This window comes from Xiphias gladius, chromosome 21, assembly GCF_016859285.1.
Source record: "Xiphias gladius isolate SHS-SW01 ecotype Sanya breed wild chromosome 21, ASM1685928v1, whole genome shotgun sequence".
In the NCBI taxonomy this organism is placed as follows: Eukaryota; Metazoa; Chordata; class Actinopteri; order Istiophoriformes; family Xiphiidae; genus Xiphias; species Xiphias gladius.
This window is the reverse complement of record NC_053420.1, coordinates 15,865,744-15,893,406: the sequence shown is the minus strand read 5'-3', so window position 1 is coordinate 15,893,406 and position 27,663 is coordinate 15,865,744. Positions and strand designations below refer to the sequence as shown.

The 27,663-nt window shown below is 39.3% G+C and overlaps 2 protein-coding genes across 5 annotated transcripts; one reads left to right on the top strand and one right to left on the bottom strand.

The window, feature by feature from the left end:
* The first annotated feature begins 1,448 nt into the window (after positions 1-1,448).
* patz1 (POZ/BTB and AT hook containing zinc finger 1) lies at positions 1,449-15,264 on the top strand. 4 transcript variants are annotated; one of them, XM_040116580.1, is made up of 6 exons: positions 1,449-2,857; positions 5,056-5,119; positions 5,235-5,406; positions 6,718-6,876; positions 11,831-12,043; positions 12,469-14,625. In XM_040116580.1, the coding sequence occupies exons 1-6, from the start codon at positions 1,611-1,613 to the stop codon at positions 12,945-12,947; spliced, it is 2,334 nt and encodes a 777-aa protein (XP_039972514.1). In that variant the 5' UTR covers positions 1,449-1,610; the 3' UTR covers positions 12,948-14,625. The 4 variants fall into 4 exon arrangements, with proteins under 4 accessions (XP_039972514.1, XP_039972511.1, XP_039972513.1 ...); XM_040116577.1 differs by lacking the exon at positions 6,718-6,876; XM_040116579.1 differs by lacking the exons at positions 6,718-6,876; positions 11,831-12,043; positions 12,469-14,625 and adding an exon at positions 14,761-15,264.
* Positions 15,265-19,042: 3,778 nt separating this feature from the next.
* Positions 19,043-26,514, bottom strand: LOC120782945 (solute carrier family 2, facilitated glucose transporter member 11-like). The gene is made up of 12 exons (XM_040115528.1): positions 26,500-26,514; positions 24,394-24,492; positions 23,127-23,287; positions 21,666-21,790; positions 21,434-21,563; positions 20,908-21,056; positions 20,338-20,525; positions 20,093-20,203; positions 19,759-19,860; positions 19,603-19,678; positions 19,361-19,488; positions 19,043-19,237 (listed from the first exon to the last, which is right to left on the bottom strand). Exons 1-12 carry the CDS (start codon positions 26,512-26,514, stop codon positions 19,043-19,045), a joined length of 1,479 nt encoding a protein of 492 aa, XP_039971462.1.
* Positions 26,515-27,663: the final 1,149 nt, after the last annotated feature.

The window sequence follows — 27,663 nt, the reverse complement described above, 5'->3', positions numbered from 1 at the left end:
GGTCACAATTCTTAAATAACCACATGTAATGGATCCATATAGTTTGTGATTTAAAAAAAAAATCAATTAGTTTTTAAAACTTAATTTTTTTTCTTCCTCAGAAATCTAGTGAAACTTGTAATGTTAAGTATTTGATAACACTGACAGAGAGGTGTTGATTATTTAAGACACCATGGTAGAGGGCAGTGGTCGATTTGAATTGCCTTGAGTTTCAGTACCACTTTCTGATGCGATAATGTTTATAAGCTACAATTTATGGCTTCGTGTGTGTGTGTGTGTGTGTGTGTGTGTGTGTGTGTGTGTGTGTGTGTGTGTGTGTGTATAAAAAAAAAAAAAAAGTACTACTGCTTTACAGATCAGTTATAATCTGCTAATAACTTTTGGGTTGCCAGGTTGTGAAAAAGGCTCCTCCAGAATGACACTTGTCTTTTTAACGAGCCCTTTAAGCCCCTTCTAATGGCATGGGAAAGTGAGGCAAAACATGTGAGCAAAAAACCCTTTTATGAACAACTTATTAACATTTACAACTACATACTTGATGGACTGTAGAATCCGTGATTTATTAACATTTATAATAAAAGGTGACTACCTTTCCCCAATGGCTCATTTAGAAGTTGAGAACGAAAACGAGAGGTCTCCCTAATGAAGACAAAGCAACGTGTCATGCTGGGGGAGGCAAACCAAAATTTCTTATAACAGCACTAGTAGTAATGCATTAACATTAATGAAGCATTAATTGCAGCTTATTAACCCTTTGTCAATCTTGTTTTATCAGAAAATGGCAGCAGATATTCTGCCACCCTCATATACATGAGAGAGGACAGAATAAAAGGTCAGCATCTTTCTATTTTTAGGTTTAATCATCGAAAAACTGATCAGGAAATAAAAATGTGTTAACCCAAATCTCTAAACTGACAAACAACCGTCAAATTACAGTATTTATAGAGATAGTGGAAGTAGATATTTCATGAGCGTCTAATCTAATTAACATAATTTCTCGGGTACTTTTTTTCTATTGTCTTGTGGTCGAGCCAGACCTTACCTGAAGCGACTAGTCGATAAAATGTTTTACATGTGTCTTGAGCGGGCCTCCAGGCCGAGCTCACAGAGAGGAGGAGGAGAGAAAAAAAAAAAAAAAAAAAAGGAGGGGGGGTGTTGTGGTTGATGTGTTGGGGGAGGGGTTTCCAAACAGACCAGGCAGGAAGAGACCTGCGCGTTCACATTTTGGTATAAAGACGTGAAAGACCCCTACGGTGCTGGGGCGCTTCTAATCCTGTGACTGCCATTGTAATGAGAGTACCGTTAAAGAAAGGAAAAAAAAAAAAAAATACACATTACAGTATGAAACCCTAGAGAAACGCGTTTTCATAAAATAAGAGCGACCCCCACCCCTCAAGAAACCAGGGTCAAAGTTCACAGGAAGCTGGGGGGCTGCCATTTTTCCCTGCTGCTACTGCTAACGTTTAACGTTAGATGCTAAACCGACGGGGAGGGGCGGTTGGTTGTGGATTTTGTAGCTAGCTGGAATCAACTGATCGAAATCGTTACGCACGATCCGCCATTCCTCCGACAGTTGTCGCGAACAACCATCGTTATTGGATGAATTCGGCATGGAGAAAGTAGCGGAGCCGTCTTGGACTTCTTCGTACACCTACCAGGTGAGCAAGCACAGTGCGGAGATGCTACACAACCTCAACGTTCAGAGGAAAGATGGAGGCAGGTTCTGCGATGTGGTCTTACGCGTCGGCGAGGAGAGCTTCCCTGCCCACAAAGCTGTGTTAGCCGCCTGCAGTGAGTATTTCGAGTCGGTCTTCAGTCGCCAGACGGAGGGCGACGGCGACGCCAAGGAGCTGGAGATGCACACGATCAGCCCGAAAGTTTTCAAAGACATCTTGGACTTCGCCTATACCTCCAGGATCGTGGTGCGACTGGAGTGCTTCCCGGAGTTGATGACAGCTGCCAAGTTTCTGCTGATGCGGTCGGTCATTGAGATCTGTCAGGAGGTCATCAAACAGTCCAACGTACAGATCCTGGTGCCGACCTCTCGGGGAGGAGATGCCAGCCTTTTTCAGGCCACGGGGGCCACGGAGCTGGGTTTCCCGGTGCCACAGCAGGATCTGGTAAACGGAACGGGAATGCTGGTGAACGGTCAGGGCTTTGCTAACAATGCGCAGATGCATGTGGATGGGAGCGAAGACGCCGCCGCCGTGTTACTAGAGGACGGCGGCGAGTCGTCGGTGCCAATGTTGGAGCCTGTCGAAGGACTGTCGGTTTCTCCATCAACGGAAATAACGGGGAACACACTTCATCACGACGCTGGCTCCCCGGGGTCAAAGAGGGGCAGGGGGAGACCAAAGAAAGCTGGTGGAGTAGTGGAGGCTGTACACTTCAGTCACAGCACCCAGAAAGACAATGGGCTGTTTCCTTGCGGGACTTGCGGCAAAGCCTTCACAGAAGCTTCCCGCTTGAAGAACCACGAAGCGCAACACGGAGCCTCCAGCGGCGGTGTAAACAACGTCGGTGACAGCCTGTCAACAGCGGGCGGTATGCCTATCATGTCTCATCCTGGTCTGGTGGAAAACGGCTTGCAGTTACACGGAGGGCTGGCGCTTGATAACGGTCGCAAACGGGAGCGGACCCGGCGCCACGTCGGCTGTGACATATGCGGGAAAGTTTTCCGCGACGTTTACCACCTGAACCGACACAAGCTCTCCCATTCCGGGGAAAAGCCGTACGCATGCCATGTGTGCGGGCTCCGGTTCAAACGCAAGGACAGGATGTCGTACCACGTGCGGTCCCATGACGGGTCGGTCGGAAAACCGTACGTGTGCCAAAGTTGTGGCAAAGGTTTTTCAAGGTGAGCTGAGCTTCATTCCCACTGACAGCAGGTCTTGTGTTTGGGACTGTGCCTCAATGCCTGGACATCATCCAGGGCAGGCTTGCAGTGTTGTTTCCTGCTATGATAATGTATCTATGTAGAAAGTTGTTAATCAGTTGTTTAGAAATGATGTCGCCAGCTACTTTAACACCAGTAGCCTGAATGCACGATCTAGTCTAAACACAAGGAAATTAGTTAAAGTTGATAAATAGTCATTCTTGTCAGTTGATACCATCAACAGAAACAGCATAGAAGACAGGGGGGAAGGTTCTTAGTATTTGCAATAGTTTTTAAGAGGACCACTTTCTGCAAGCCATGACCAAACTCTTACTGTGGCATTCAGTGTAAAATATAACAGTAAAGTGTTGTTATTGACAGAGCCTTCAAGTTCTGTTCCAAGTCAACTGCAGAACTGTTAGAATGACTGTCATAACTGTAATTTAGCCTCAGACACACACACACACACACACACACACACACACACACAACGTTTTCCCAGGCTCAATGTTCTGAGGCCCTGTTACAAACTCACTGTCACCACCTACTGCTTTGGAGGTTAACATACAGGAGGGGTAATAAATAAAAAGCAGTCACATGTTAAAACTAGAATGCCACTGGGTAGAGTGCAGACCGCTTCCAAGGCCAACAACATACGGCAGATTTCTGAGAAAAAAAAAAATCAAATTCATGTTAAATGATCCGGATCTGGCCCAAAATTTCATGGGTTCTTCTCTGGCCCATGGGGCATCCCTCCACCAAGTTTGGTTCAAATTGGGTCAGTACTTTTTGCGTTATCCTGCTGACAAAAAAAACAAACAAATCAACAGACAGACACATTTGAAAACATGACCTCCTTGCCAGAGGTAAAAAAAACTTAGTGAAGGGATAGTAGATGCTTCTGGGAGAGCCGTCACAGTATTAGTGGTCAAGAAATTCATAATGGTCGAATTCCATCAACAGTTGTACTACATTAAAGATAAAAAGATACTAAAGAGTATTTTTAGATTGCTTTATGCCAGCACATTAATGCCGTCAAGCATGAGTTCAGGTTTCTTACTGACTTATAGTTGTGACACTAATAATATGCCTTATTCACAGAAGACTTGATTTCCATTTAGCTGCTTCAGTTTCAGGGTCTTTATATTGAGCATGTCGGCTCTCTGTCACACTGTCATGGCTTAATAGGGCACTTGAACAGAACAGAGCCATTGTTAATGTCATTAGTAACATCTGTACTTTTCTGCTATGACAAGTCAAAATGACTGCTGGGAAAAAAGCCAAATATGCTTTATATTATGAGCTCCTACAACATTCTTTGTTGATTGTTGTTGTTTAGAATGGGGAACCTCTTTTGCTTCACGCATAAGTAAATCATTTAATTGAAGCGTCCTTCTCATAATTTCTTAGGCTATGTTCATGCAAATACCACTAACATTAACTTCAACTCTTGTATTAATAGCCCTATTGTTACAGATTGTTTCCCCAGTCTTCAAGTTTGGAGTGATATTTTCAAATATTACATTAGTTTACACTAACTATATTAATTTCATGGGATACCCAAGAGGAGTCCATTTTACTGTTACTTGCCTCAAAGTCAAATACTTACTTTTCTTTACTTTTACTTTATTATTTTCATGACATTTTATTGTTCTCTGTTTCTTCTAGATGTAACGGTCACATTACAAATTCAACCTGTGACAAAAATCCTGTTTTAATTCATAAAGAACCTGTAAAAAGAAAAGATCTGTTGGGTCAGTAGACTGATAGAGATTAGTTTGTAAAAGCAACTGAACAGCACCATTTGTTTTAATGCAGTGTAAATAGATGTTGCTTCCTGGTTCTGCCTGGTTTGTCAAAAAACAGGCTAATTTAGTTTTGATTAAGCCTCAAAGTCTACTGATCCCACTGTGAAGTGACAATGTGATAACACCCCTAAAAGGTTTTATATTACGGATTGTATGCCTTTAGTTGCATAGTTTTATTATTACCATTTTGATAGATCAGTCAGCCTCTGATATTTTACAAGACCTGGTTTGTAGGTGATTTTTGATTGGCTTTTAAAGGAAGAAAATGTTCTTTTAAAAATGACAGCACACAAATTGAGACAACATAAAAATAAACATAGTCGCAGATGGGGTTGACATACATAAGCTATTTGTTACCTTTCTTCCTTCCAGACCCGACCACCTGAATGGACATATCAAACAAGTTCACACAACAGAGAGACCCCACAAGTGCCAGGTAACATTTAGGATCCATATATTGCAGATAATATACTGTGAAAACTCACAGCTAATGATGGTTTTAAATCATCATATGTAAGAAAGGTATTAACATGTTGATTTCTGTATTACAGATTTGTAATGCCTCCTTTGCTACAAGAGATCGCCTCCGGTCACACCTCGCATGCCATGAGGACAAAATCCCCTGCAAAGTTTGTGGCAAGTTCCTGCGCGCTGCCTACATGACAGACCACCTCAAGAAACACAGTGAAGGAACACATAACTACTGTGGCATTTGCAACAAAGGTAATCCTTAAAAAAAAATACCTCAAACTCCTTTGAGACAACTGCCCCATTTCCTGAAAATTATTCCGAGGTTGCTGTCTCTGTCTGTTTTCTGCACAGCAGGGCTGTATTCTCATAGGAAAATGACAAGGGTCTGGAGTTATGGTTGGACTACTGCAATTATCACAGCTTTTGCCAAATCTGTTGATATTTGTATTAACAATGTGAAATTGTAGCCTGGTCTAAAACACGCAGGATATCCCATAACACTCTGTCATGAAGGTATACTCTCATGGGAAAGTAAGTGTGCCAGGACTGTGCAACTATAAAACTCCATTATCCAAGTTGACTTTCATGTTGAACGTTGTACTGCTTCCATCCGGCAACATAGTGGGTACGTCAACCAAATGCGTGCAAGTGCATGTAACAGATTTAATATGTTGTACAGTTTACCTCGCAAGCTTTGAGAAAGACGGCGGAGAACAGTAATGCCACACTAGAGTTGCAACTCTACACCTCAAAGGAGTGCGAACCATGTTGTGATATCTTTGTGCTTGTTTGGTCTTCAAACTGAACCCTGGTTCATATTTCATCTCCTCACCAGTAACTTGTGCTCTCCCTTGCACTACAACGAAGCAGTACTTTTTCCTGTCTGAACATAGCCTCACAGGCAGGGTTGGGATTAGAAAGAATATGAGTGCAGGCTTAAATGAATAATTCTCATTCTCAATGTAAGATAGAAGGCTAGCAGCGGTGTAGCCTTTTCTGTTTTTTGTACCTGTAGGTGCATAAATTGGCATCAGAGGTGAAACACAAGTAAAGTGAAAGGCTTTTGATTAGTTTAATAAGAACATCTCTTTACAGTTCGCATTTAAAATTTCTGTACCCTGTAGCTGATAATGTTCCGCGAGTGGATGACATATAGAATTAGTTTGTTTGCTCATGGCGGACCTTTTGCCTAAGGTATTGTGATACTGTTCACTGTTGTGATCTACAATTGAAAGAAATTGATATCAGTTGAATTTCTAAGTGCTATACAAAGGCAACTGGACTTTCAAGAACTTCAAACAAGTCCAGTTGCCTTTGTATAGCACTTAGAAATACCATGACCTGGATGACTGAGAATCTTCACTGACAGATATTAATTGAACCTACGCCTGATTAACCATCAGTGTACTAGAGTAATCCTGGTCTTCACCGCTTTTGATCATGTTTCCACACCAGTCAGGGTTGACACTGGAAAGCCTGTCCTAGTTTACAGGACGCCTCTCTCATAGCCAAGGCTTTGAGTGTGTCAAACAACTGCCTTGTTCTTTGTTCTTCTGGTCCCAGGTTTCTCCACTGCGTCCTACCTTAAGGTGCATATAAAGACACACCATGGCTCTCCACTGCCCCCCTCTGCCACAATGCACACCTTCCCTGAGCCAAGGGGGGGACTGCAGATGCACAACGGCACCCCTTACCACATGGGACGCCAGTGCTCAGTGGAAGGCAAGCAGTCGCCCGCCCCATCCCAAATTTTCATGTTTCTGGCTTTCATGTGCTCTGTTGCTTTTTGGAGAAACATGCTGCTGCATCTCTGTGTATGTTTAAAATACAAGCATACGTCAACCTCTGCTGCCAAGCTTTTCCCTCAAACGTGCAGTTTCATCTACTGGTTGTCTTTCTGTTAGCTATTAGTGGAGGTCTTTTATTAAGAGGGGGCAGTGTATACAGAACCTCTCTGTGGTAATTTAGTAGAAGAGAAACAACTGCAAGTATTGCACACCTCGATGAGGACATTTTCTGTAATTATTATGTAACTACTACACAATGTTAAATATGAACTGCAGGTTAAGTAGCCCATGATTAGGCAGGTATTCAGTTCCACCTAAAGAGCTGGACTGGGTTGTACCAGCTCTTCATGAATCCATGAAGAGCTGGTAAGTCTGAAGTAAAGTCCTTCCTAAATTCTTAGTAAATAGTAGCTAGTTTTAAACCAGTGATTCACTAAAATGGGTTGCACCATTAAAACTTAAACTTAAAAATGTCTTAGCTGGTAAAGACTTTAGTATCAGTTCCTAGGAAACATCTACACTGCTGTCAAATCAAGAGCAATGAACTGTAAACAAGAAGCCATTGTAGCATCACAAGCTAGCTTCCAAAAATTACACTTTTAGAGGCTCAACAGATATATCTTCTGTAAATGTAGGTATGACTTTGTTTTAAGTCTTTTAAGTTATGTCTGCATACATGGAGAAATTTTTCTGTTTCTGAGTTAGTAGTATTCATACTGTTTAGGATGAGAGGGAAATATCACATTAGGCTAACCTAGTTGACATTATTTACTCGTTTAGTCAGATGTTACTGGCATATTCTTTATTAAAATTGGAGGTATGTTGTTATTTTTTGTGAAATGTAATTTTAAATCTTTAAGACTGACACCATTATTAAACATTATTTATCAAGTTTCAGGTTCGATATGTTGAGCGTACTCCATATGATTCTTTACGGATCATATATTAACAAAGCTAACGTTACCTTTGTCAGTTGGTTCCGTTACACCTGCAATTTTCTGGGTGAACATATTAACAACTGATCAATACATAAGAACTAGTTTGTGTGGTGCAACCCATTTTCGGTTTATTCAAGTAAAACTCCACTTAGTAAACACTTTGGTTAGAACTAGAGTAAGTTTTACCTTATGAACACCTGCTGTAGGAAAACTGCCAACAGTAGATTCATTGACTCATGGCAATGCTCAGGATTGAAGAAATGGCTGGAGGAAACCCTTTTGCGGCTTTTGCTATAGAATGAGTACAAGTCAACAGACAGACAACTCATTAACTCACATACATTCTACGTATCTGAAGCTACAGCTGAAATCATGACCTTGTCCGTGGTCGGACAATCAGAGAGGCCTAATCCTATGCGCTCTCATGTTCTACTAAAACACTACAGTTACTTAGAGTGAAGACGTAGCTCTTTAATAGGCTGGAAATTGGGAATATAATCTGGTTAAATTTTAAATTCCTGTTGTCACATACAGTAATTGAGCATGTAGAAATTTTTGGACTTTATAGTCAACAGTTCTTACTCATAACAGAGTGTGGAGTGCTGAGTCACCTTTGCTTTTGTATGTGTGTGTCTGTCCAGCATGGCCATGGCAGCATATGGTTAACAGTGTCTGTTCCTGCTTGGCTGGTCCATCAGCAGTTGTTCAGCAATGCACAGTGTTGCATGATGGTCCTAATGTGTGCTCCATTTGCCCTGGATTCATTGAAACTTTTGTAGTTGTGCCATTTTCTCTGGATGAACCAGTAGCATAGAGACAGTGCACAGCAAACTGTGAGCCACAACCACAATTGGCAAAAATAACATGGCAGAAAAATAATTCTCTTGATTTGTACTTGGAACTGACTCATGACAAAATAATTGATAACACTGAGAGTAGTGCTGAAACGATGAGTCCAGTTGTGTTGTAAACTAGATGTTAATAAAAAAAATAATAATAATGATAATGTTAATATATAGAGCACTTTTCTAAACCCTAAACTACTTCAAAACAAGCACATCATAAAAACAATTTCAGATAGAGTAAGAAGCAAATAAAACAAATAAAACCAAGTGTCATTAGCGAAGGAGCAGTAAGTAAAAAGCAAGTAAAATCAGGAAGAGCTGTCCGATAACAATATGTTTTAAAGAGATTTAAAAGAGGTCACTGATTCTGCTGACCTGATTTCCTCAGGCAGCTCGTTCCATAGCTTCGGGGCCGTGACTGAAAATGCTCTGTCACCTGTAGTTTTCAGCTGTACCTCGGGAACAGATAAAAGACTTTTGCCCGAGGATCTCAAGCTATGCTCTGGCTTGTATGCACCTAAGAGGCGAGATCTAGCATGGAGCGAGGACATGATGAGCCAAGACATACTTGGAGCCAGAGAAAGTAGGCTAAAACAGGCGTGATGTGGTCACTTCTGATCTTGTTAAAAGTTCAGGCCGAGTTTCGTAAAGTCTGGAGCCGATTAATAGATTTTTGGTTGCGGCAGGTTAGGAGGTTGTTGCAGTACTTGAGGTATGAAGAGATGAAGGTGTGTAAAAGATAAAATAGATTGTATTATGGAAATATTTTAAGATGATAAAAACAACACTGCACAAGTTTGTTGTGTCCTGTTTAAAGTTACTATTAAACCAAACGCCAAGATTTTTTGCAACAGGCTTAATGTGCATCAACAGTAAACCAGCAGATGGTAGGATTTGTTTTGCTACGTGCTAGGAACCAATTACGATGATCTCTGTTTTGCTTGAGTTAAGCTGCAGAAAATTTTATAACAACTACTTTGAGGTAGTCAAGTAGTTAACTCAGCATGCCAGGATAAGTGGCTGTAAAAGGCAGGTGCATGTGCGTGTCACTGGCACAACAATGAAAGGAAACACCATTATTATGGGTAATATGTCTCAGGGGAAGCATGTGCAAAGAAAATACACTTGGTCCCCAGACTGACCCCTGAGGGACACCATACTTGACAGGAGCAAAAGATGATATGTAGTTATTAATGGAGATGCAGAACTTCCTGTTTAACAGGAATGAAGAGAACTATTTTAAAGTGGTACCAGATATACCTACCCAAGGCCTCAGGCTATCTAAAGGAATGCAAATGTTATTAGCTGATTTTGATTGCCTGTGCAATAAACTGCGATTTTGGTCCTATTATTATTATTATTATTATTATTATTGTTATTGTTGTCATTATTATTATTGTTATCATTGATGCAACTAGAGGCTAACAATACCAGATTTTTCCATCCTGAGGTCTACTGATAAAGACATGAAGTATGGCAAGATCACATGTTCTTGGCATATATTTTCAACAAATGATATACTTAATTTCTCCTAAAAGCCTTTTCCTAACTTGTTTCCAGTGGGAAACAGTGGGTCAGGTGCACAGTAAGCATGAAAACTAAGGGGACCATGGCAGGCTTTGTGTGTGTTAAGTAGTTTAACTTAATTCAACATTTGTAAAATTTAGTGCAGCATTTGTCATTCAAAAAATTTTTTGGAGTGGAGTCACAAAATGGGAACTTTTATTGCAGAAAATATCTGTACATATTACACCCTGTCAAAGAGCAGACAGAGAGGTGTTAAAAACATGGTAGCTGCTGAAAAAATAGTTTTAATTATTCAAAAATGTAAAATGTTTAGTTGTATTTACCATGTGTGTCCTTTGGGCAGAATTTTTCTGGTTTATGTGCTTGTGTATATTGTGCTTACTGCACAGTTTTTCTCTGCTTATTTACTATTTCTAAAGTTGTGAGAGAATTGTGAGATCTTTAATAGTTGGTTTTGGTGATTCCTCTAATTCCTCGCTTCTGCTATAGTATGTAAATCTAAATGAACAAACCTATTGTACAATGAGTAAAAGTGTGCTTCCTCCAGCAGTTTAAATTTGTGCAAGGTGTACCGTCACCTGTCAGATTTCTGCTAAGCTACCAGCAACCAAAGTGCTGCTGAGCAAGTCTCTGAACCACAAGTTCCTGGAAAGCTCTTAACTGACACAGAAAGAGTCAGTGAATATTTGAGTGAAAAAAATTTGAGTAAACACTACTTAACCTTAAGTGGGCTCAGATCTCATATGGTGTGGCAATCATTTGGTCAAATGATTTAACTCTGAGTGATAAAGCTCATCAGATGCATGAGCAGAAAAAACTGAAAATATCATTTCCCTTTGGAAATGGCCATGGCCAAAAATGTGTACTGTCACTATAATTACTGCAGTTTTCACTGTAGTTTTCGTTTAGTGTCATGCTATATTCGAAACAGACAAGTTGTGTGTGAACAATATAGTTTGTTATACACAGTACGGACCTTTTTCTCACAGGGATACTCTGACATGTTACAACAGGACGTACAAGTGTAACTAATAACATTAATGATGGCTCTGTGTGTGTGTGTGTCAGAGAGCCAGCTTTGCGGAGTCCTGGCCTTTTTGTTCACCTACATTAAATGTGTATTTTTTTATGTTTTTAATTACACCTGTGACTAACAAGTCAGTGTCCACTGTTAGAAAGGCCTGTACTCAAATGGCACACAATTTATGTAGTTTTATCTGAAAAAACGATTTCGTTAGTCATATGGATGATTCACATCCGTGTATTTTTCACAGACATCAACTGTTTTTGTTAATTATTTTGATAATTATTTATATTACAAGTCACTTAGTGCAGGGATTTAGTATTTGCTGAAATGGAAAAGAGGAAAAAGTGAATTCATTCATCATTGGCGGCTTCAATGATGGGACCCACTCAGCATGGATTCATTCATACCAGTAAACTTGTCCAGCTTACTGTGTTTACAAATCGCATTTCCAATACTAGTGATGAAATGAAGGTAATTCTGTCCATATGGTTTCCGCCGGCCTGTTATGTCTGTCCCTCCCCCTTCCTGTCTCCCTGGCCGGGTGTCGTGTAGACCTGTGCGCCAGTCGCCAGCTGCTTCTCACCTCGTCTGAGGCAGAGGGTCGCTTTCATGGGCTCTCTGGACACCCAGTTCTACCCCAGCCTGGCCCTCCAGCCTTGGGCCTGCAGCCTGAGCTGCTCATGGGGAAGCCAGGTGGGACTCCATATTTCTGGGAGTGTCGCTCTGGTGGGGTGCCTGGCTTCCCCGTCCATGGGCCTGTCACAGGTCAGTACAGTCCAGCAGGAGGGTGGGTTGGGGGCATGGTGCAAGCATGGCCCACTGGTTGGATGAGCACAGCACAATTCTCAGTGGACACTGGGCAAATGGAATGAGCTAGATGATAGTATGGTTTAAAACTATAGCCACTTTTTCGAGGGAAGTTTTTTTTCCTTTTGCTGTTGCTTTAGTTACTGATGTGTAAAATCAGTTGTCACAACTTGTTCCAATTGTGCGTGATTCCTTCTCACTTAACACCTGATGTTTAAAATTGGAGTTTTTGCAGGTGCCAGTAAACTACTGGATTAAAAGTTGTATTTGACAGAACCTGTTTTATAATCCATTTATCCTAATTCATGGCTCTCTTCCCCCCGATTTCCCCTTTTTCTCCTTCTTCCTCACTCCCCTCTTCCTATCCATGCGGTGTACCTCAGATGGACAGGAAAACGCAGGAAAATGTCCTCACCTGGAATCAGAAGAATCAGATCCTTCATTTGGCGAATTGCCCAATGGTGACGAGCTTAAATCTCCACACAAACCTGATAGGCCAGAGCTCGAGATGCCCTCTTTAGCCTGTAACGGAGCCTCTGCAGGGGCACTGGGGTCCCCAGAGGGATCCAAAGCCAAGACGGACCCTGAGAAGAAGTTTACCTGCGGGATCTGCGGTCAGGCCTTCCGCACCAAGTCCTACCTCAACAAGCACCAGCACAGAGTTCACAAAGCCCAAAAGGCCCAGGGGGTTTCAGGGTCTGGCTTAAGTGAGCTGGCCCCGTCCCTGACCTCTCCTTTCTCCCCTCAACAAAACATGTCTCTGCTGGAGTCCTTTGGCTTTCAGATTGTCCAGTCTGCTTTTGCCTCTTCACTGGTAGATGCTGAGGCAGGTCAAAGTGGACTTGACTTTGGAGGAAAGTGACATTTTTGCTAGAGTTGTGACAAAGCTTCTCCCTTGTTGGACAAAGCCGGGTTGCCCACAGAAGATGCTCTGTATTTGGGAATAACTTTGCCTCAAGACTACTTTTTCTGTTTGTCACGTTGCTTAATGTGTATCAAATATTTTTGTCAGAGACTGCCATATGATTCCTACTTTTTCTACTTTTTCAGAGTATGAAAAGTGTACGGTGTTTCAATTTTCTTTGTAAAGAAATGACATGAAGGTTTTATTTCCTTTATCTGACGTGGATCTGTTGAAGTTATGTTTGGTAGGCTTTCAGTTGTTATTGGCTTGTGTGTTGTTCTTAGCTGCGCACATGTTCTTGATGTGAGATGAATTATTTACTGCATTCTTAAAATGAGAAATTTGTTGTCTGTTGGCCCACTTTAACTGCTCTGATATACTTGGTAAATCAACCCTTGGCCCTTACAACAATTTCTAATGTTTCGTATTCCTCGTTCCCCGAAAGGCTGTAAACATACGTTTTTACCTCAGAGCAACAAGAGGGCTGATTTCTGCATTTATGTTTTTCTCTGCTTATTTTAAGGAGGATTTTCTTTTTCTTGAGGAAACCCATTTAAATTGGCCTCAATTTTGATAACAGGCTTTGCTTGGAATCCGTTAATTGTGATTAATTTACCATATTCCTAACAGGCCCACGGTATATTTCATCACACATTTATTATAAGCAGCGAATTTGTATGAAAAGAGTCAGTTTAACTGCCGCTGAGTAGCACTGATAGTTGTCAAGGACCTTAAGGAATTATTATTGACAGTACTCCAGTCGTCAACAGACAGTTCAGAAGCACTTGTATCATAAACATGTATCAATAAAACTTAAAATTTTAATTGTTACAGAATCCACACAAAGCGCATTTGGCACCATAAAAGCTGGCAAAAAGTGATCACACCTAAAACAAATGAATAATTAAGCTACCTCACAGCAGAAAATAACACCATATTGCTTTGTTGATCATAGTTTAATCCAGTTTAATTCTTTTGCTAAATTCATTGGATTTCAGAAATGAAAAAACTGTATTTAAAGCCCCAATAGCAGCAAAGCTTTATAGTTTTTCCAGTATTTTTAAGATCCCAATCTCTAAAAAATGCTTTCAGTCATACTGATACAACCAACAGTTTTTGTTTTTTTTAATTATTATTATTTTAGAAAAGCATTTTAGGATTGTTATCATTCACCATCAACCCCTAGCGGTTGTGAATCTTAACCAGAAAGCCCTGGAACACTGATGAGATGGCTGACAGGATGTGCAAATCTACTGGCAGCTCATTTGGATGTGAAAAGCCCTTTATCCTTTATAGATTTGATGATTTGATGAAAAACTGCAAAAATAACGAGAGGAAAACCATTTATTATTGTGATCTATACTGTGTACAGTATATTTTATTAAAATTTAGAAATTAAATAGTTTTTTTTTGTTTTTTTTTAAAAATCAAGTCTGCATAAATTTTGATTTGAAATTGGTCTTGAAACATGCCTTGAGCTTGTTGGGAATTAGCTTTGTTACTACCCCCCCGGCCACAATGACAATATTTCCAAGTATTGTTTGTTAGGTATTAAATCAGTTGTGTACATTAAACAGGGACCAAGGTCAGGTATATTTTCATTATATATTTTGAGAAATGTAAATTATATTTTATTAACTTATTCATGCCCTCGTTTTTGTGTACAGTTTTTTTTTTTTTTTTTTTTGTCCAACAAAAATCTTTTAATATGATAATTTTTCACCCTGAATTATGTTAAATGGATCTGTGTTTTTTTGTGTGTGTTGTGCAGCAGCCTCTGGGTTAGAGGAAGGATTCACACCCTGATCCTTCATCCTCTGGACCGACCAAATGTAATGCAACTTTTACAGATACAAGTAATTAAGCTCATTATATACTCCAGTGTTTCATTATCTTCACCACCTGTAAGTCTTGTATTGATCATCCCCCGTCTGTTAGAGCTGCTCGTGCTGTCACGTAGATGACACGACGTGTGTTTGCACTAATGGCCGCTCGGTTAAGGCACTAACTATCCATCTTGTTGTCTTACAATGAAAATGTGTTTAATCCAAACTGTTGAATCCAAGACATTCCTGTGATGAGAACAATCCTAATGGAACAGTGTTTACACTTTAAATAACCCAATAAGATGTTACTGATTAGAAGAAATTTTATTCGAAGAGAACTTCAGTATAATTTGAGTTTAATTCAGTTTAGGGCTGCTACTAACTATAATTTTTCTTATTGATTAATCTGCTGATTGTTTTTGAATTATTACTTCCAAAAAATGTTAAACAATAACAAAACCAAACAACAACTAAATTAAATTCAAAAAAGAAATTCAATTTGCTTTATTTGTCTGACCAGCAGTCCAAAACCCAAATATCATGTCATATATGACAAGAAGTTTTTTTTTTTTTTTTTAAAAGAAACAATTAATCTCTTATAATAGTTGCGACTAAACGGATTACTCAATGGAGTTCTACTTAAATTTCAGTTAAAAGAATAAAACATTTAGACAGAGTCTTTTCACAACTATGACATACAGTACTCCCTCTTGGTCTTGTACATATTGAAACATAGTTCTACACTATGTCGAAATTAAACAATTGCAAAGTACACAATATAAAATGTAATTATTGGGTGTTGTAAGGACCTCAGAAAAAAAAAAAACTCATCAGTTGATTAATATTTTTCTCATTTTTGAGTTTGTTAATTTTTGTTGTAAAACTTCCAACAGTGAAGGGGCTAGCAGAGTGTGTGTGTGTGCGTGTGTGTGGGCTTGTTTTACTATATTTGTGGGGTCTGACAGCTATGTTGGGGCCAAAATGTTGGTCCCCACAAGTTAAAATGGCTGTTTGAGGGCTAGGTGTTTGTTTTAGGGTTCAGGTTAGAATTAGGGTTAGGGTAAGGCTCTGAGGCAGGCATTAAGTTGTGATGGTTAAGGTTAGGGCTAAGGGGCCAGGGAATGCATTATGTTAATGACGGTGCCCAGGAATGTAGTAAACAAGGATGTGTGTGTGAGTTTACTCTAAAAAGAGAGTGTATACATTTGCCGTCTGTGTTGATCTGTGTTTTCTGCTTTCTGTTGAATTATTATTTGTGAGTAATTTAGTTCTTTAAATTCCGTACATTCCTATATTATTTATGGTTTTATTGTGATTGTAACAAGTGTATATACCATTCATATACATATATAAAAATATATGAACCAACCAATATGATCAATGTTTGTCAATGGTGGTCCTGTACATATATAGATTTTTTTTTTCTTGTCTGTTATGTGGAGGGGTGTTAAGTTATGGCCATTTTGACTGAAAGTGTAAACTGCATGTTCCGGCATGCGAGCTGAGCTGGGGACTGAATGTCGATCACTGGTTGGTGGCAGTAAGTCACTGTTCACCGTACTGTCGCTCTGCTCTGGTAGCGCTCGCACTGCCAGCTGCACGACTCACGTGACCAAGTTTTTTTGTTTTGTTTTTTTCCTTTATTGATCCACTCTGCACTAGTATTTACTCCTTCAAAGGTAATAAGGGTTGTGTTGTTCTTATGTTTGAAATCAAGTGGAAGATGCCGTAAGGAAGGAGTGTTTTTCTTCACTGGGATGTATGATTTGTTTCACTCATGTTGGTACTCAAGTGTAAAAGATCTTCTCCTGGATTATTTAGGCCTGAATATTTTTGCTTTCTGCTTTTGGTCTGTTGCAAAGTGCCTTCCAAATACTGATTGTGCACAGCAGTGGATTAAAAAAAGGTTCTCTTTTCTAAAGGTTGAGAATTGTACAGAGTGACTTGCATTGACACTTTTGTATAAAAACACACACAGAAAATGTACAATATGTTAACTTGGTATTTTATCATCGTACTCAACAAGATTGCTCTTAAAACATGTGAGCTACATGTTTTGCTATAACGTCTTTGGACATATTTCAATATAAGCATACTTTTCTATAGATATTTGTTTTTGTACTCTGTTATTGAGTCTCATCTCTCTTGTTGGTACAGAGATGGGCATCAAATAAATTGCAATTGAAAACCTCCTAACATTTGACTTGGAATTATTGCTGGTGGATATTGTATCTGGTTTATATACTTTCAAACCAACATATTCACACCAACAGCCAATTGCAAGTTTCCAATTCATAAGATATTGTTATTAGGAGACCAAGCACCAGAGATTCACTGACTTGTTTTTTTTTGGGGGGGGGGGGTTTGGGTAGGCTCTTTCTTTTCCTCTAAGGGGATCCTGTAGAACCGCTTCTGTGGGGTGCTACATTTGTTCTGTGTTTTAATGTCATTACAAGCACATTGCAGCATTTATGTATCACTTGAGTGATATGAAAGTCCAACAAAACCATGAACTAACATGTGAAAGTTCATTATAATAGACTTCTAATGTAACAAGGCAAAATGATCTACTAAAAACAGGTCAGGTTCAGTTGAAATTTCAGATGTTAGTCAAATGGAGTAATGGGTATTTGGGAAGTACTGCAGTTTTTACTAGACAGATCTTATTTTGGTGATATCCTCTATTGTCAATCTCAACAGTCAGACACAGTGATATGCAACAGTTTTAAACAGAAAAAACCTCAATCAAATCAATATTTGCTGTGGCCACCCTTTGCCCTTAAGACAGCACACTTTTTCAAGGTACTTTGCAACCCCTGTGGTTTTTATTAGACTGATTTATAGATAGTAAATACCATGTCAAATTGAAAGAACTGGATTGTAAGCCTAGTAATTTCCCCATTTAAGATTGTAAAAGAGATTAACACATATTAAAACAAACAACTAGAACACAAAGGGTATTTATACAATTCATACATACACTGTTATCTCCCATGTCTTAGGTAAAGAACTATAAAACCAGAGACAGTATTCAGATGCAGTTAGGAATGTTTTGTTCTTTATGTTAATGTACTTACAGTGTTCACATTCCTAATGTCAGCAGTCTGTGTACTCTCACTGAACACTTTATAAGGAACCTTTGCTCTCAAAAAGGCGTCAGTTCTTCGTGACCTGGATTCCAAAAGATGTTGGAAACTTTCCTTTGAGATTCTGCTCCTTGTTGGAATGATTGCATCACATCATTTCTGCAGATTTGTCAGCTGCACATTCATGCTGCAAATCACCTGTTCTACCACATCCCAAAGGTGTTCTACTGGATTCAGATCTGGTGAGTGGGGGGGGGGGGCACTGTAGTACACTGAACTCACTGTCCTGTTCATGAAACCAGTTTGAGACGACTTTTTCTTTGTGACACGGTGCATTATCCTGCTGGAAGCAGCCATTAGAAGATGGTAAATTGTGGCCATAAAGGGATGCACGTGGTCAGCAACAATACTTAGACAGTCTGTGGCATTCAAATGACTGATTGGTTTTAAGGTGCCCAAAGCGTGCCAAGAAAACATTTCCCAAACAATTACACCACCACCACCAGCCTGGACCGTTGACACAGGGCAGGTCGGGTCCATGGATTCATGCCTTTTATACCAAGTTCTCCCCTTACTATCTGCTGCCTCAGCAGGAATCCAGATTCATCAGACTTTTTCCAGTCTCCAACTGTCCAGTTTTGGTGAGCCTGTGACCACTGCAGCTTCAGCTTTTTGTTCTTGACTGACAGGGCTGGAACCTGACATGGTCTTCTGCTGTTTTAGCTCATCCACCTCAAGGTTGGACGTGTTTTTCATTCTGAGATGCTTTCGTGCTCAACATAGTTGTAAAGAGTCGTCATCTGAGTTACCATGGCCTTTCTGTCAGCTCCAACCAATCTGGCCATTCGCTTCTGACCTCTCATCACAGCGTTACTGTCCTCAGAACTGCTGCTCAATGGATGTTTTTAGTTTTTGGCACCATTCTGAGTAAATTCTAAAGTATTTCAGAAATACTCAAATCCATCACATTTTCCCCATTCTGATGTTTGATGTGAAAATTAACTGAAGCTCCTGACTTGTAGCTGCAGGATCTTCTAGATTGTTTTGCTAAAAGTAACACGTTTGTGTAGAATAACTCACAATTAATGGAAAGGTAATGAAAAATGACACAAATGATAAATAAACAACGTAAAAAAAAAAGTTAAAATTTAGTTGCAAGAGCAACGTCAGTCCTTTCAATGTTGACTTCACTGTTCTTGTAATTTAGTTTGTTGAAGTCTTCCATAATCTCAACCATTGTTTTTCCTTTGGTCTCTGGGACAAAATAAATCATAAACGCTCCACTGCAAATACAGTAAGCCACGAAAATCAGGAAGCAGAACTGCCCAAGTCCATCCTGTATGGAAACACATCAAAACAGGTTGTGTTAAATTAAAAAAACACACAATACAGATATTAAGAGAGAGACCATGTAGGTAATTATTGGAGATAATGATATGATCCGCGGGTCACATCTCACCACTATATAGCCGAATAACATCCCCACAAGGAACATGCTGAGCCAACTGATTGACCCACTGATCACATAGGCAGAAGGACGCCAGGCTTGTAGGAAGAGGTCAGCAGGAAGAGTCATAGACACTCCGGCTAAGGAGATTAAAAAAGGCAATCAAACTTATAAGCTTGATCAAGTTCAAGTGACCAATATCAATGCTTACTTTTTTCCCTTGTGAGGACAAGGACAAGCAACAGAAAACTCACAAGGTCCCAGTCCATAAATGCAGATGACACAAAAGATCAGGGCAATGTTCACATACGGGATCCATGAATTCAGATCCTGGGCGAAAAGACATGAATTTTATCATTTATCCTCTACAAGACAGAGGGGAGGAGGTTTACAGTGTTGGAGAACAGTACCTTGATGGAAAGCATGATGGTAAGTAGAGACATGGTGACACCCATCAGTAGATAGCCATAGCCCATCAGCTTCTTTCTGCCAGCACGATCTATCAAGAAAGACTGAGACACAGCAGTGATGTGAGGACAGCAGCACCATATTTAGTTAATTCTCTTTATGAAATTTGCAAGTTATATACAAAAGTGCTGTCCCAACATACAGGAAAAACCCCTTGATATAATGCACAGAAGATTTCTGCCCTCTGAATTAGTATTTGTGTTGCATTGTTATCATCCTTCAGTTGTCAGTGTATTTTCATGATTCCGTTTCCTTCTACTTTAAAGAGATACTTACACATAGGGTTACGGTGATGAGCTCTGTTGCTCCAATACCAATGGACAAGTAATGCATCTGGTCCTCTGGCACTCCTGCCTCGCGGAAGATGTCAAAGGCATAGAAGTACAGCTGAACGAGAGAATGGAAGATGAGAAGCCATCTAACTGGATGAACTGGATGAAGGGACACTAGGACATGCCACGTGAAACAGCTCTCAGGTGATAATGTATATTTTTGTGTTATGAGGGCTGAAATGAACGTACAGCATTGATGCCGCAGAACTGAACACCACCACAGGGGATGGCCAGAGTCAGCAGCTGCCATCTCACACAGCGAGAGCTTAGTACATCCTTCACAGTCTTCGCCTTCTCCCCATGCGAGTTCTCTCGCTCTTTCTGCATGTCGTCCAGCTCCAGCTTTAAGTCATCCTCCTGCCACAGCCACTGCAAGGCTATCACACATAACACACATAAATGATACATAGAGACATTCAAGATCTTAATCTAAACTTTCTGCCCTACCAATCAAATTACACACTTATAATAAATAATAATCTGACATTTGGACTGGTTCTGGTGTCAGATTAGGACCAGATTAGATTAGACGACCAATTGCTAATGATAGCTCAGTTTAAAGAAAGGTGGGGTAAAAGACAAATCCAAACTTCTATCCCTGATAATTTGCGGATCATGATTTAGAAACTTTTCTGTCAGATTTTTCAAAGTCTCCTCTGTGACTGACATTAAACCTTCTAATTTTCCAAAAATGTTTTTAATCCTGTAAATTTTTTAATCCAGTATGAGATGCAGATTAAGAGACCACTGTCCACTCACCTCTTTTGCTGCCTTCAGTGTCTCCTTTGTCAATGTAAAGGTATCGAGGTGCCTCAGGGAAAAAGAGCAGCATCACAAACTGCAGGATGGCAGGAATTCCACTAACAGCCAGGAGATAAGGCCACATTTCTTCAGTTCCCAGCATCTCCCTAAACAGAGTGTTAAACAACAACAAGTTAGAATAAAATTTACATTGGTCGAGGGGCAGGAATAAGGAATATACTGTAGAAGTAAAAATTTACTAAGTACACTGATTAAGAAGAGTAATTAATTATGACTTTGTGCCGTTTATCCTGACTAATGAGCAAGACATGCTTTACATGTTCTTATACTTTAACTTTAACTTTTTGATCATGACTTGAAAAAGCTAAACAACTGCCAGAGCGATGTTTGTATCCAAAGAAGTGTAACTTGGCCTCTTTAATAAGTAAGTAAATTTTAGTTTTTCTACTTAGTTTGTCTTAAATTTTTTTTGTTACAAATATTATTGAATTTATGTGATAAAGTGCCAACAGTCACTTCTTACTTGATGCCAATTATTTGACCCATAACTTTCCCAAAACCGATGAAGATTGAGCTCGTGAGAGTCAGGACCCCTCTGAGTTTCTTTGGCGAACTCTCCCCGAGATACATGAGGTGAACACTCAGACCAAGACCTGTGGAGAAAGAAAACATCAAGAAAAAAAAACCTAAGAGCCTGACAAAAACTAGAAGTTAAGAAACATAACAAACACACACTACACGTCATGAGAACATACCAACATTATATCCGTAAAGAAATCTGCCCAGCAAGATCATCTCAAAAGATTTGGCCATGCGACTGAATAACATGAGCAGGGCAGCAACAACCGCCACAACATTGTTGAACAAGAGAGCTTTTTTCCTGAAAAATCAAAAGATACACCAAAGATGTTATTAAATGGGACTCAGACTTGTTTGCACTGCTACACATGATCAGTCTATGAGCACATCCCATGATGTTTTGTAATTTAACTTTCATGTTTTACCCACTTGATTTCAACGTGAAGCATCTACATCTATAGCTTGACATTTTGGGAAATGCTCATATTTCCTGTCTTGCCAAGAGTTAAGACGATAAAATCGAAACCACTCTCAAGTCTGTCTGTTAAACATGAAGCTACCGCCAGCAGCTAATTAGCTTAGCTTAGCACAAAGACTGGAAACGGAGGGAATCGGCTAGCAATTGCGGGGATTCAGAGCTCACTAATTATTTAATCTGTTTAACCTGCACAAAACCTGATGAGAAAAAATTACATATTTTGGTTTTACGAGTGGTTATGTGCCAGGCTGTTTCTTTGCAGATTTTGTTACCTGACACAGCTGGTCTAGCTGTTTCCCCCTGTTACCAGTCTTTATGTTAAGCTAAGATAACCGTCTGTTAGCTCCAGCCTCATATTTAATGGAGACACATTAGAGTGGTGTCATTCTCCTCATCTAAGAAAGCAAATCAGTGTACTTCCCCAAAAAATCTGAATATTCCTTTAAAGTTCCTACAATGCTTTTTGACAATAGAGAACAGGCCTGAACTTGTTCCAGCTGTGAAGTTAACCAAGTTGTTTATGGATATATTCAGTAGATAATTGCTCTTCATGTTTCAATTACTTGTAAAATAACAAATAACCATTCACACTGATGAATATATTTGTGTTCAACAGATACACGTTTTTTTAATGCAACCTGGAGAAACAACATTGAATTCTAAATGTTTGTAAGAAAAAAATATTTCCAGAAATATTAAAACAAACATTTATAAATAGTTTGTTGACTTTGAGAAAGCCAGTTTAATTTGAAAATTTGTATCTGTCCTTCATCTTCAGTAGATTCAGTAGGTATGGTGTGAAAATGTTTGTAAGTGAGAACAGACCAGAGAATAGACCAAGTTTTTTTTTTGTTTTGTTTCCAGTTTATAAACCATTGAAATGTTTCCCTTGGCTCCAAAACAGATGTTTGGCCGTTCAGAGAGTTTTGAAAACTAGAGTGGTCAGCCAATAATTGTTGAATGTTTGCTACTTATTAACAGCCCTATCTCAGCCCACAGATATATGTTACATAATCTAACCATTATGTTTGTGTGTGTGTGTGTGTGTGTGTGTGTGTGTGTGTGTGTGTGTGTGTGTGTGTGTGTGTGTGTGTGTGTGTGTGTGTCTGTGTCTGTGTGTGTGTGTCTGTGTCTGTGTCTGTGTCTGTGTGTGTCTCACCGGCCATAAGTGACAGGAAGACTGCCACTGTGAATAGCCCCGGCCCAGCAACCAATACATAACACAGCCACAATGAAGGACCAGATGAGCTGGTTGGCAGAGTCCTCCACTGGAGCTCCGTACCTCAACATCCATGTGTAGTTCACAAAACTTTGAATGTGCTGGAGAAATGTCGGAGAGGTCAAAGGGAAATGTTAAAATGGCTACACTTGATGTCTAAGCAGGTCAGTTTTTTGACTTTCGTGTCCTGGACCAGTGAGGCCATTATGAGCTCTTATGATCACTGAGTTGTGCCTGAGCCAGGGTTATTTTGCATCTCCGACAGAGACTTGCTTCAGATAAGTAATCCATCATAGTAAATGCGTTCCTGTGCGTGTTATTTTGTCCAAGTAACTGTTAGCCTATTTGTTATTGTTTTAGTGTAGTGTGTACTACTGGAGATTTGAATGTCAAATGTTGAGCAGAATCACACTCAAAAGTTATATAGACAGTATATGTGCTACCTTTACACGAAGTTTAGCATTCATCATCCTGTAACTGTGACCAGTGGCCACTGTGGCAAAAATGTCACAGTCTCACTTTAAAAAGATCTTAGCCGATACAAAATGAATAAGATATTTGTCCAAAAGTCCAGTCACAATAATTATAGGAACACATGGTATATTGCTACTAAATAATATTACTATTTTTCCTACTATTACCACTACTATTATAAGAACAACAACTACTACTATTGCTACTACTACTACTACTAATAATAATAATAATGATAAGAAGGCATTTGAATCCAGTGCTGCAGCAAGCGTCAAGTGTCACCCCAAAAACTGATAGAATTAAAGCAACCTTTAAGTGATAATACCTGTGTAAAAATAAGTCTAATGTCGCAGACATTAATCTGAGTAGGTTTGTATGGTTGCATGTTTTCAAGAGATTATCTGCTGTCAGATAATTTAATTGTGTATGGCTGTGTGGTGAGGAGAATACAGTGGTACAGGTCATCAAAGCGTAATATTGACTGTGGTAGATTATGTTGCTCAGGCAGTGTTCAAGCCTGTTGAACACAGAAGAGGAGCAGCACATGGCTTCCTCTAAAGGGAAGAAAAAAGACCAGATGCCTCCAACTACGCCGACTGTGTGCAGACACCACAGGGAATAAAGAATAAAGAGGGAAACTGTATGAAGTATAAGGTTTAACTTCATTTCTGCAGCGTGCGTTGCTGTCATCAATTTTAATGCACGCTTTGAGTCTAACCAATAGAAATCCTACCACCGCTGGAGAGGCGATGACAGACACTTGAATCCCATACTGAAACGACCCACCGATTCCCAGCACCAGCGCCAGCAAATAAAGCCTCCAGTACTGCAGCTGAAATTTAAAGTGAAATCATATATTCAAAAATCACTTAGTATATTTAAATAGACATTGTAGGAGAGTGCAGCTGGTATGTGCTGATTCAGTTAATGGTTCACTGGCATGACATGTTTAATGGTTATAAATGAATCCATGAGCTCCACATGTATGATGCTTAGTAGGGTGTCAAACATTCAACAGTCCCGCTCTGTTACAGAGGTTGGTTTAACTGTAACAGCTTCACCTTCTTATTAAACATGTGGACACACAACAGTTATGCAATGTTTACAAATGTTTTAAGTTGTGTTTTTTTACAAAAAAAAAGTTATCTAAAAATGAAATTTTTAAAAAGCTAAAAAGCAAACTTTTGTATTTTCTCAGACTTGTGATTAGTTGCTTTTATGTGTCCAGGTTTTTACATATTAACCCTCGAATCCTCTGCTGCCACCACAGTACAATGTAAGCGAACACGTTTTCATTTTTGATAAAACGAGAAACTTTGGATAATCCCCGGGATCAGAAGTAATTTCAGTGAAAACAGTCGAAAGCATTTCCAGGCATCCCAGCTTTACTGGTGTGGCAATAGATGTTTTAGAGGCATTTACCTCATACCCTTTAATCATACTAAAACATGACCTATAATATATAATACATAATAAATATATAAATATATATAAAATATACAATCCATACATTCATACTGGTATAAACAATTTCTATTTGATTATTTTGACAACAAATATGTTTGTCACTGACTATTGACTTAGAAAAAGTCAATATTTGGAATCTTTGATAATTATTATAACATTATATGAAGTGCCCAACGTGTTGTAACTCAAAGCAAGAGGGAAAAAAAACCACAAGCAAACTGAGAAAAAAATCTTCACTTTCCTAGGTTACATATATTTAGTCTATAAATACAATGCAAATACAGAGAATGCAGAAGGTTTTTTTTAGTATTTACCTTTGTTTTCAAAATTTCGTTTGATTCTAAATGTTGAGAAATTGAAAAGATTTAAAAAAATTTTAATATAGATTTTTAAATTTGTATTCAAGTATTGAAAAATACTATGGATCACAAGTGAGAATCTTTTTCCACAGACAGCGCCGTAAAGTAACAAGCCACCAACCTTTTTTGATGCACCCTCCATTTTTTGCACTCGCTCCTTCAATGCTGGCTGCAGAACGAGCGGAGGACCAGCATATATAAAGGATGGCACCTGAAGTTACACATCAATAGACTTTAGTTGTCCATTCATGTTGTTAGAGAAAGATCATCGTGTTTTGACGTGAGTAATGGGGATGAATAAACTAGATCAAACCTGGTCTGTCTAGTTGATTCCTACGGTTGTTACACGTCCAGCATATCCTGCCAGTATGTCCTGTCTACTGGTTAGACATTATCTTAATCTGGGAGGGAGGGGCTTAAAAAAACCAAACAAAACGAAAGAACGCTCACATGGAGCTTGTATTGTAAATCAATCATTAAAGGTAATCCTCTGTAAATGCAGTACATACACACATTAAAGAGGTACTCCACTTTTACACATGACGATCATTTTAGTCATTAAGGGGAGTGCTACTCAGCCTGTGAAAACAGTTATATAATTTCTTCTGAGGCTCTGGAGGAGTTTTCTCGGAAAATAACCCTGATGATGTACACAGGGATGTAATCGGGGTTTTCTCAGCTTGCGCTTAGAGACTTCAAATGTTTAACGGAAAGCCTCCGTGCCAAACTGGATGCTTGAAATTAGAAAGATATGGGTCGTCCAACCAGGACGACCTGATAGGTCGTCTGTCCCTACCCTCTGATACTGCCCCTACCGCAGCAGGCGCACTGGACTTTTGTCATGCCATGGTTACAATAACAAACACACCGTTAAGCTTATGTGGTGGTCACGGTTAAAGGAAACAACTACAACTATTGGTTTCAAGCGGAGGAACAAACAGCTGTCTCCTGTATGAAACTCCTGTGTGTTTTGTCAACACATTCATGTACCCCAACCTCCTCCTAACACGGACTTTGTTGCTCTTCATACTACCTGACTTCCTCCTTTGCTCCTTTTTGTCATCAAAATTGAAATTTGACACACAAACACTATCATATCTTTACACAAATCTTTATTTATTAGAATGAATTTTACTGATTGTTTTCATTGGAAAGCACTGCTTCATGATACTGTATGGATTCTTATTTCCATCTGTATTTGCTGTCACTGTAATATTTACCATAATCCTGGCCGTATGAAAAAGGTGGTGATCACATGGTTTAATTCAATTTGCAGTGATTCCATTATGGGTTTGCTTCATTGTAATGGTTGCGTCTGCATCCTGTTTACAAAACTCTGTGCCGCAAATGTAGCTTTTTCCACTGAAAAAGTAAGAGTACCCAGCCTCCCAATGCCATATGACACAGGGATGGAGCACAATTGCTGTTTGTAATGCTATGGTCCAGTTGCAATAATGCATCCTGGGGTAATTAATACATACTGTACTTTGTGAGAGAAAAACCAGCCATCGTGGCTTAGGTGCAAGATTCACACATTTCTATGGTTACACCATTACATCAAATATAAATATTCTCAATATCCCGCGTATCATTTTATGAGGATTTTCCCGAAATTAAGCTTCACACATTTGAAATCTGTGGGACCTTTGTGGTCTTCCTCCTCCCGTTGCACTCACCAATATATTTCCACTCCCATTGTCTGATGTGTTAGTTTATTTATATAGTTTATTAAAAAAAAAGTTTCAATTATTTTATCAGTGTATTGTATGATGTTTATACAATGTGACATATTCAAAACTAAGATGCCCTGTTGTATTGACTGCTTCATTACAACAAATGAAACCAATCTTGATGTCACATTTCCTCAAAAATCAATCTCACATGTTTGGTATCCTTGTGATTTTGATTGTAAAATTATTTGTAGGTTTGAAGAAATTGTTTCTGTAAAATGCAGTTTGACCAAACCGGACGTCTGATGCATTTTATGATAAGAGGATTTAAGTGTCACATTACTGATGATTTAAATATGTTTTATTCTGTAAAGCTAAAAAAGAAAAAAAAACACGAATGGAAGAAATGATGATTGACATAGTTGTAGTGACCTTGTGGTCTGAATGAGCATACTTTTGTAGCAGCTGTCTGTGGGACAAATTTGGTTTTCCATTACAAAGTGTGAC

What these genes read in the sequence shown, in the direction of transcription:
- patz1 (XM_040116580.1), top strand. Translation starts at nt 1,611, where the DNA reads ATGGAGAAAGTAGCGGAGCCGTCTTGGACTTCTTCGTACACCTACCAG. An exon ending in CTGTGGCATTTGCAACAAAG is followed by an intron (nt 5,407 to 6,717) that starts GTAATCCTTAAA and finishes TTCTGGTCCCAG; the next exon opens with GTTTCTCCACTGCGTCCTAC. An exon ending in ACGCCAGTGCTCAGTGGAAG is followed by an intron (nt 6,877 to 11,830) that starts GCAAGCAGTCGC and finishes GGTGTCGTGTAG; the next exon opens with ACCTGTGCGCCAGTCGCCAG.
- LOC120782945 (XM_040115528.1), bottom strand. An exon ending in TCATCGCCTCTCCAGCGGTG is followed by an intron (nt 23,288 to 24,393) that starts GTAGGATTTCTA and finishes ACATTTCTCCAG; the next exon opens with CACATTCAAAGTTTTGTGAA. An exon ending in CCATCATGCTTTCCATCAAG is followed by an intron (nt 19,679 to 19,758) that starts GTACTGTTCTCC and finishes CTTTTCGCCCAG; the next exon opens with GATCTGAATTCATGGATCCC.